The 10,088-nt window shown below is 29.8% G+C and overlaps 1 protein-coding gene across 1 annotated transcript; it reads right to left on the reverse strand.

The window, feature by feature from the left end:
- Positions 1-4,634: 4,634 nt before the first annotated feature.
- LOC143220517 (uncharacterized) lies at positions 4,635-7,451 on the reverse strand. Its single transcript, XM_076446151.1, is given in 8 exon segments — positions 4,635-4,729; positions 5,022-5,144; positions 5,352-5,460; positions 5,463-5,518; positions 5,521-5,802; positions 5,933-6,358; positions 6,822-7,289; positions 7,292-7,451. Coding segments are annotated over 8 exon segments (1,719 nt in total).
- Between the last annotated feature and the right edge of the window lie 2,637 nt (positions 7,452-10,088).

A 10,088-nucleotide genomic window follows, 5' to 3' on the forward strand; every position in this document is an offset into this window, starting at 1 on the left:
GTCGGAAAGGTTGGAAAGTGAAACTAACCGTGGGACTCGATTGGCAAACTTTCCTCGCGGATGTGCCTTTTCGTTTCGGAACAAAACAACTGGCGATAGTTCTTGCCAAACGTAGCAGGAAATTATGTGGCTACGTGTCTCAGCCGTGGAGGATTTAATTACGCGATATCGCGGTGGGAGGGTTAAGAATTCTCGGGCCGGCAGGCGATAGATCGATCACCGGAGTTTTGGGACGGTGTCGGGGCATAACATCGTAAAGACGCGAGTTGTGTGTAACGCGAAAGCTGGCTTGTTAAAGTACCCAAGTTGCCGAGTATGTTGCTCTCGAATATGTTCCTAGCCCGGTACAATGTTCTTGTTACGCTTGGTCAGAAACAACGACAGTCGTTATTGTCGATAGAAGTTGTAGATACAATTTCCGGCGCAACTTAACTGCCGCGTAGCACGGTACCGCATCTACGATCCTCGGGGTTCTGCGCGAGTAAATTACGCGAGAAGTAAAGTAAACTCGAAAAGTAAAAAGATCGCGCCAAGTTGTCCGTGATTATCAAAACCCCTTCGATACGTTTTACATTCTCTGTGACATCATTGAGAAGAGTAAGTACTTGGATCGTGAAATGTTGGTCAGTGATATTCAGAATCCTTTCAATACTTTTTAAACTGTCTGCGATATCATTCAGGAGAGTAAGTACTTGGATTGTGAGAAGTTCTTGAATAATTCTTGAATTACTCTTTGATTTACTCGAGAAATGAGAAAATTATGAAAAGTTGCCAGGTAATTTTGAGAATTCGTCAAATAGATTTTGAAGATATTCGACGCCTTCTTGAGGTGGACGAATTAATTTTTGATTTACTCGGGAAATGAGAAAAGTGTGGAAAAGTTGGTCAGTGATTTCGAGAATTCGTCGAATAAGAGGTAAGGTAAGTAAGAAATTACGAAGAATTAAAATACAAGGAAAAAATAAGAAAAAAATTGGAGTGTATTTTTTTGAATATCGAAAAGAAGGAAAATAAAAGATAAAAGATCAACTACCATCTTAAAGTTTTAACCAATGTTAATTAAGAGAATTAAGCGACTCATTTTCCGTGATTTATAAATTAAGGGATTTTTTTTTTTAAAATTACAATTGAACAAATCGATTTGGCGTATTCTCGCGCGAGATCTGATTTTATACGGCATGTATTCGAAATATTTAACAAATTGCACACGAAAATTGAATCGGTTTATAAAATAAAAATAAAATAAAAAATAAAATATTTAAAAGGAATATTCATGGAAGATAAATCGATGTTTTGATAATGATTACTAGAGTTAGTATTGTATTATATTATTTTGTTATTAACCCTTTGCACTCGGCGATTTTTTGGCTAAAGAAGAGTAGAAATTTACAGATTTTTTGCTATAAAAGTGGCGTTATTTCTCTGAATGGTAAATGAAGAATCGCATAGTAATTAACACGTAAAATTATTTGATTTCGATATTTCGCATATTGTTATACTATCTTAAATTTGATATATTAATTAATATGTATCTTCGAAATTTCACGGTGACTGACAGTCGCCATTCGAGTGCAAAGGGTTATCATACGTTTATATTCTCTCTTTATATACACACTTACTAGGAAAAGCTAAAAACAAAACAATGATTTGCGAATTTTTGTATCGGAACGTACACGTATATGAAACCCAAAAATAGGACAGAGAAATTACATATAAACAATACTAAACATGAATTTAGGTTTCGAATATCTTCTACAACCTCTATTTTTTAATTTCGATTCACGTATCTGAGAAAATAAACAATATATAAAAATTCGCGAATTATTATCTCGTTTCGTAAAATTATAATTGGATTTATTATAATTCTAAGAACGCCAAAAGTGACAAATATGTTAAGTATGTCCTCATTATGAATATTTTACGAATACTTAACTATTATTTACTTCTTCAGCGCGTTTTTAAAGACTTTTAGAAATAATATCATTAAGTCACGGAATCTTATTTCTCGCGTTATTTTTCTTATCTTGTTTTGAAGCACAAAATCCTCGGAATTAAAATACTGAAATTAAAAAAAAAAAGAAAAAATACAATTGTAATAAATGTGAATTGATGTTTCTTCGCATACATACTTTTACATAACCTGGTAATCACCCTAAGAATAACACGGATAAGCAAAGATTACATTCACAACGCATCGTTAGTCGATAACTCGAATATTATCATCCATCGCAATTAATTAAAGCGTTATTGCTAATTATTTCCGACGAACAATAATTCACGACTCGCCTATTTTCGCGTATAAGCTCGCTTCTTGTCCGGTTGTACCATTATACGACACCCTGTGTCTACGGAGAATCGGAAAATTTTAACTGAGGAACCTGGAAATTATTCGGACAGTTATCGTGGAAGCAAGAAAATGTGAGCGCAATGAAGAGGGAACAACGCTGATACCAGATACGTGTTCGAGGGACGTTCTGAGTATATCGAGGGACCTCATGTATGCAGCAGATTAGCCCTCAGAGCAGGGAACGTCACAGGCAACGTTTATAATTCCTGATATGTATATATGTTCGGCCAAGGCCGATTGAATGACTGACAATTTGATACGGAGACACTCTACTCGCATACTTCGCGTGCCCACCAGTGTATAACCCGGCGAATGATTCGATTTGTTTATAAATCCACGGTGGTTCAATGAAATACTCCGTTTCTTTTAATGAAGACTAGATAGGTAACGCAAATTCGAAGCGTTACCCAAGACCGGAATTCTAATAGGTGTAGACGCTGACGATGATTGCCATAGGATCAATTTTTTAAAAGGTTGAGGAGTGATAGTAGGGAAATTTTTTAAAGATACCGAGATTCGTGAAAAAAGATTTTAACTTTTACTCTAAATAAAATTAACAAACTTTATCTCAATTTCTCTTTCACGCACTTATCACCTCGGAACAATAATAAAATATCTCCGTCCTTTCGTTGCAACTTAATTTTAAATTAGAGCAGCACTTCGTGTTTGACAGGTATAATAGCGAATAACGCTCATTAGCAGCGCGAATATTCGAGTATCTAATACTAAGAGTAGCAGAATATTTTCAACAATCGCTGAAATAAAATACCCAACGGCTTTGACTACTTTTTTTGTTTCAGCCTTAGGACTCTCATTAGATTCTACACAGCCGTAGGTTAGATATTTAATCCTTTAACGGATATCCTCGTCAATGGAGGCAGAATATTTTCAGCAATCGATGAAATAAAATACCTGAAAGCTGTCAAGCTTTGACTTCTTTCGTAGCTTCAGTTTTGAGACTTTCGTTAGGTTCTGGACAGCCATTGGTTAGATATTTAATCCTTCGTTGCAGAAGAATAATAATTCGAAGACCTTCTGCCATAAAGTTGACTATAATTTTAAAACGATGAATGAAAAATCGTATAGAAATTAAAACGTATAATTGTTTTACTTCGAAATTCTACGTATTGTTGGATTTTTTTTCAAAATTTGATATATTAATTAACATGGATCTTCAGAAAGGGTTAAGCCTTTCTAGTAGAAAGCTCTAAGCACGGTGATACTTTTTACGTTAAAATACGTAACGTTTGCGTTTGGAACGAGCAGAATTATTAACCTTCGACATTTTTAATATATTAAGTTGTGCGGAAAGTAATTTCGTTCCTTCAAATTTGGTTTGTCGTCGAATTCGACCGTTTATGGTCACGCGAAATGTCTTGGCTTAAATATCGTGTCTCATTTTCACCAAAAGAACGAAATGATTTTCCGAATAACCCAATAGTTATTGTCGCTTATTCATGTTTAATTTATGACATTAAAACAAATGGTTACCTCCCGAATGCAAAGGGTTAATCGGTTTGATAACATCTAATTTATATAGATGATTTTCACTTAATGATTACTTTACCCGTTATATATTAACAAAAAAGAAAATAATAACATATAGAGTTTCTAACATTTTACTATATTGTTCAATGATTTAATTGTTATTTTTTTATTGTATCGTGTTTTATGGAATAATATTGCGATATCCCGCATATTATTTTTTACTTCATATGCACATACACGTACACACGCACACATATAAAACATATACAAAGAGAGATATATACAGTAATGAAAGAAAAATAAGCAGAAATAGGAAATAGGAATGCAACGTCTGAACGAGAGAGAATCGATGGTACGTTCAAATATGTTCTAATTCAAGCATCGTTGTAGCAAGTTAAAAACTTTTGTACTGCTTTCATATGAACTACATACATTATATCAAAAACCCTGATAATTATTTAACAGAATTATCACAGATGTAATCAAAAACTGTACCCTTGGTAAATGACATTGTAAAATAACACATTTCTATCACACAAATATATCTTATGTTCAAATCATTTGCAATTAATGCTACAAAACATTGATCATAATTATCTATTGTTTGTTAATTGACTTTAAATAATATGGATATACATAAAATCAAATTATTAATATTCTTACTTTCTATTTTTGGTTTTTAATTCCCATGTGAAGTAGATTCATGAATTATGATGAATTTAATGTTTTATACACATCGTTTCCTCGTCGCATTTTCTATGACCATATATGAACATTTCTAACAAAGAACTGTTGTATATTAGAAGTCATCAATGCCACCATTAGCGTCACCAGCACGTACTTTTTCCAATACTCTGTTGACAAATTCTGTTGAATGAGTTGCTATTCGTATTTCTGTAACAAATGGGAAAAGAAAATAATAAAATTTTTCTTTTTTTAAATTGATAATAGAATTTAAATTTTATAAATTATCCATCACATGTTTAAGATTACATGTTTTTATAATGTAGGCAATAAAGATAATCAATTTCTGTAGAAGAATCTAGAAAATCAATTCGGTAATAATTGTATAATTATTCATATTTGACATAGTTTTCTACAAATTAAAACATTTTCTGTTATCATATTATTTAAAATTATGTAATTTTTCAAAAAAATTTTATATAAAGAATCAAAAAGTACTAACTAGTTACTAATTTACACCACTTTTCCATTTGACGCATTAATTCTTCTTGATTTTTAGGATTAGGTTCTGTTGGTTTAGCAGCAAGTGTTTGTTTAGCTTGAGAAATACCTTGAATTAAACGTCCTGCAACAATAATTATTTGTCCAAATTAGATTTTCTATTTCTAATATATTTATTAAAAAGAAAAAATTTATCATTGAAATTTTAAAAAGTTTGGAAATTTGAACTACTTTTGGATAATACCAATATTATATAAATCTTTAAAAATAAACAACATATATAATGAAAATATTATTACTTAATATCGAATATAATGTAATATAATACAACTGTGTTCCTGCTCTAGTCCATGTAATTTTATTTTATTTGCTTCATGTTGAGCTTTCTTCTTTAAACGATATGCTCGAGAAGCAAGTTTATGTTTTTCTTTGCGTATTTTTCAGGCCTTGCGCTGAATGGTAACTCAGAAACTGGTGTCATATCATTAATAATACGGATAATTTATCCAATTCATGGCAAATACTATATAATTTCCGTGGATTTGGAATAAGATCATTTCCATCTCCTTTTCGAGCTTTTCCACTATGTTTAATTCTTCGAAGTGCACAATGTGGACTAAAAACAGGATCTGTAGCTTCATTCAAAATATGTGGATCTTGAACATTATATTGCCAAAAATATCGTTCCTTTTTACTATATTTACTCTCTCGATTTGAAACCACACTTCCACTTCCTATTCTACTCCCAGTATTTTGTTCTTCACCATCACTTCCACTTGTATCTACAGAAATATGTACATAAGTTTTATAACATTTTATACACTATTTTTATTGTTTGCTATATATAAAATTATATAAAATTGAGTGTCTTTAATTACAACATTATAAAAATTATTTATAAATATCAAATACCGTTATCGCTACTGTAATCATCATATTGGTCACTATCATTATCACTATCCTCATAACTTTCATCGTGATTAAGACTAAGAAGATCAATATGATACAGTGGATCTAGACTAAGTGCTCCTCCAGTACTTAAACTATTTGTTGAACCTGCTTCAACAACACAAAGGCTACCAGGACTTAATAAATGCGGACGTGGTTCTTTACGAGCCCAAATTTGTTCTAGTCCCATTGTTCGGGTAGGTGCTGACATTGACAGTCTAAAAACTTTTAGCTTACGATTTTTACACTCAACATCCATCTGCCCATGAGTGGAATTATCAACAGAATTTTCACGTCGTCACATCAATAATTCATGAAGAGCAGATTGTCCATTAGGTTTATTTACAGAATGTGGAGATGTTGAAGAACTTGCAGTTGAACTACCTTTAAAACAATTATTTTAAAAATTATTTCTAAATTACTTCTTAATAACATTTTGTTATAACAATACATAACTATTAACTCAAAAAAAGTATGACCAAAATAAAGATGATATAAAAATAATATATAGATTTCATAAAAGTGATTTTTTAATTATTAACGCTTTAAAATTATTAGGGCTTAAAATACATGAATTTTTATCACATATATTATTTGATAAATATTAAAAATATTTTAATTTTGTTTTTAATTATATTACATCTGAAATTGATTATATAGTTTAATATCTTCTCTGCTGTGTACCAATATTCATTAATATTCTCATATTATACTCATATTATATTACTACTCTCATATTATAATGTGTATCATTATTCATATATTCTCTCAATTTTAACACATCATAGACAATTTATATAATGTAAACAAAGTATAGTAAAAAATCAATTTGGCAGATGTAATAATAAACTCTTATTCCTGGTTCCTGGACTTGGAAAAGTATGAGGAGTAATTGTTTCCACATTGTCACTAACATTGATATTTATATTTATATTAAATCCATGAGCATTTGTATATGTAGGATAAATGTTACGATATATTGATCCAAATTGTGGAAAACTGCTTGGAGCAAATCCAATATTATTATCATTAAATAATGGATCAACTGACTGAGGTATATTTACTTCCATTTTAAATGGTTGAACTCTTTCTTCTGGCAAAAGTAAATCATCAAAATTTAAATCACCAAGAAGGGTCTTATCATTGGCATTTAATTCAGCAAATGTAGGCCCTTGAATAAGATTTGCTTTATCTATTTGTAATATGTCATCATCTTCCCATTTTTCTGTTTTAAAAAAATCATCGTAATAATCAGAGTCAACCTTAAACGATGATTGTATATGATCTGATCTATTGGGCCATATTGGTGTCAATGGAGATAGTGAAATTGTTCATAGACGCTTCTAGTACTTCTGTGTCCACATGGAATTGGCACTGATACTAAAGATGGACCTATTTCTTGATTTGGTTCCTCCTTTACTATTCCATCCATTGGGCTAGGTTTAATTTCCGAAAATAGCTTTATATATCCAGATTCTCCCATTAATAAATCGTAAAATTAACAAAATTGACAACTAAAACTTCATTAACATTTATTTAGAAAAGATAATTTAATATGGAATACAAAAATCTTACCAATTTTCTCTTTTTCTTAAATGTTCTTTATAATATGTAAAAATATAAATTTTTAATCTTAAATTTTTAAACAAATAAAATATTTTCAATTGTTCGATTTGCAAAATTCAAAGATAAAAATAAATTAGAACCCATATATGCTTACGGATTCAATTTCTCGTTCAGACAAATAATGAAATTTAATATGAGGATTCATCCATTTGCATACTTTCTGATATTATAAATTAATAACAATCTTCAGTATAGACGATTACATAGTACATTCACAACCCTTAAATGAAACGACCATGACTTTCGTCAACGAATATTTATCCTAACCAACAATATTGACTTAAAAATGTTTTCTGGGTTCAATCTTTGGTAAATTCAACCTTTTAACAACTTTAACAAAATATATTACGAACAAAAAATACATATTATTATTTTTTCTTGCACTACTCTCTTGGTCACGCACCAAAAAAATCGTACAATCCAATCGTATAACACAGTTTGTTATTGTTTTGCCATAAGATTTCAAGACAGTATCTCTGATATTAACATAAATAGTGAATGATCACATGGCAAAAGTAGAGTATCTAATCAATAAAATCATTCCGCCAATCGCGAATAAACCATTAATTTGTCAATCATAAGTGATTTGTGAATTTAATACCAAGCAGAATATAATCAAATAAAAATTTTATTGAATGGTACAGGCTTAAGGATATATACTTGTAGTTATAAAATTATTACACGCAAACTGTATTTTTGTAACAATTAATGTAAATGAAGAAATACAACATTAAGTAAAAATAGTAAAAGAGAAATGAACGACTAAATCAAATAGTGAAAAAGTTATTTGCTATTTATAAATTTTTGAAATAATTCTTTCAAATAAAACTTTGAGATATTCATAATTAATTAAATTTCCAAATGTAAATATTTTATTAAATTCATATTAATTTGTATATTTGTTAAAGTATTAATTATGTTTTTCTTATTCTAAATTGAAACCTATATTTTAAAATATGATTATTGCTGTTATATAAACACGTTACAAGGATATGATAAAAAACAAAAAACGAATAAATTTGAATAATTTCTTTTAATACTGACAAAAAAAGATTATATAATTTTATTAAAATCATTAAATATAACAATAACTATTTTTTCTCTTTCTTTCTTTTTTAGTAATTATTTTTTTGCTATTTGAACCTTAATAAGTTCTAATTTTTTAAAAGATTTAAATGCATGTTTTACATGTAAATTATACTTATAATAATAATCTATAAATATGTAGAATTGTTTACTTTACATAACAAATAAAACTATATAATAAATAAATAAAATTGTATTCGTCATAAATTCGACCCCATCTTTGTGAAGATTTATTCTAGTATTTACGCGCGATATCCATATTTCTATGGAACTTTAATCTATCTCCTCTTCCAGTTTTAGTAGCTATTTCTTCATGATTATGTCTCTCAAAATGTTCAGCTAAAATATATATTAGTATTCAGGTAATGGAAAACTTGGAATATTCAAATTTAGAGTTTAATATTTTAATACTCACAATGTTTATTTAATGGTGATTTTTGCTTACTGTAAGCTAATGTACGATAATAATTTATACTTTCATTATTATTTTTCCCAAAATTATCCCAAGGAAGATCACTTCATATTGTTGAAATCGATACGTTGACCAACCATCAATTCTTAGATCATTTTCGTTTTGTTTCACTTTTTTCAAACCTACATACCTTTTGACGGCATTTTCCCTTCCTAAAATACAAACAACATTATTTATCATGATCAATATATCTGAATAAAAATCTTTCTTTCTCATAAATAATTAATTTTTTTACTATAAAATAGAACATAATGTTGGAAATAAGATAGTTACTTAGACGTATGTTATATTGTTCTTCATCGCTATCAGTGAACATTATATAAGACAATGGTAAATTTTTCAAAAGCAGTATTTCCTCGTTTTTGTCAAAATTAATTTTCTCTGGACTGTCGACCTTCCACCCACGAGGCCGAAAAATCGGTATGACTCTAAATGATTTTCAACAAATTGAGGTGCCTCATGAATACGTTCTGACGATCTTAGGTCTTTAACTCCTTGATTGCAGACTTTGACACGCACTGCACCGTACGGTACAAATACGAGACTAATTCACTCGCGACGTCCACTAGGTACGATGAAAATTTTCATTAGACATGCATTTTAAAGAATCCTGTTTAAATATCTAAAATAGTAAACTCTATTGCTTATGACTAATTTTTACTCGAAGAGTATGTAATTTTTATAAACATTTACTTGTTTCTGTTTCAAATAGAATTTGTTTACAATTATGATAGATAAAATTTCCCTAGCTTCTATAGGCGCCTCTCGTGACTGTGAATCAAAATAAGTTAATCGAAATAGGTAATCTGCATTACCATTAGAGGTCTGCATTACCATAAGAGCAATTATAAAATTTTAAAACGGGCGAAACAAGCGAAATTTGATCTGGACGTCAATTGGCGCCTACAGTAACGGGAAGCCAATATGTTTCGGACG

Source organism: Lasioglossum baleicum, unplaced genomic scaffold (genome assembly GCF_051020765.1).
Source record: "Lasioglossum baleicum unplaced genomic scaffold, iyLasBale1 scaffold1125, whole genome shotgun sequence".
In the NCBI taxonomy this organism is placed as follows: Eukaryota; Metazoa; Arthropoda; class Insecta; order Hymenoptera; family Halictidae; genus Lasioglossum; species Lasioglossum baleicum.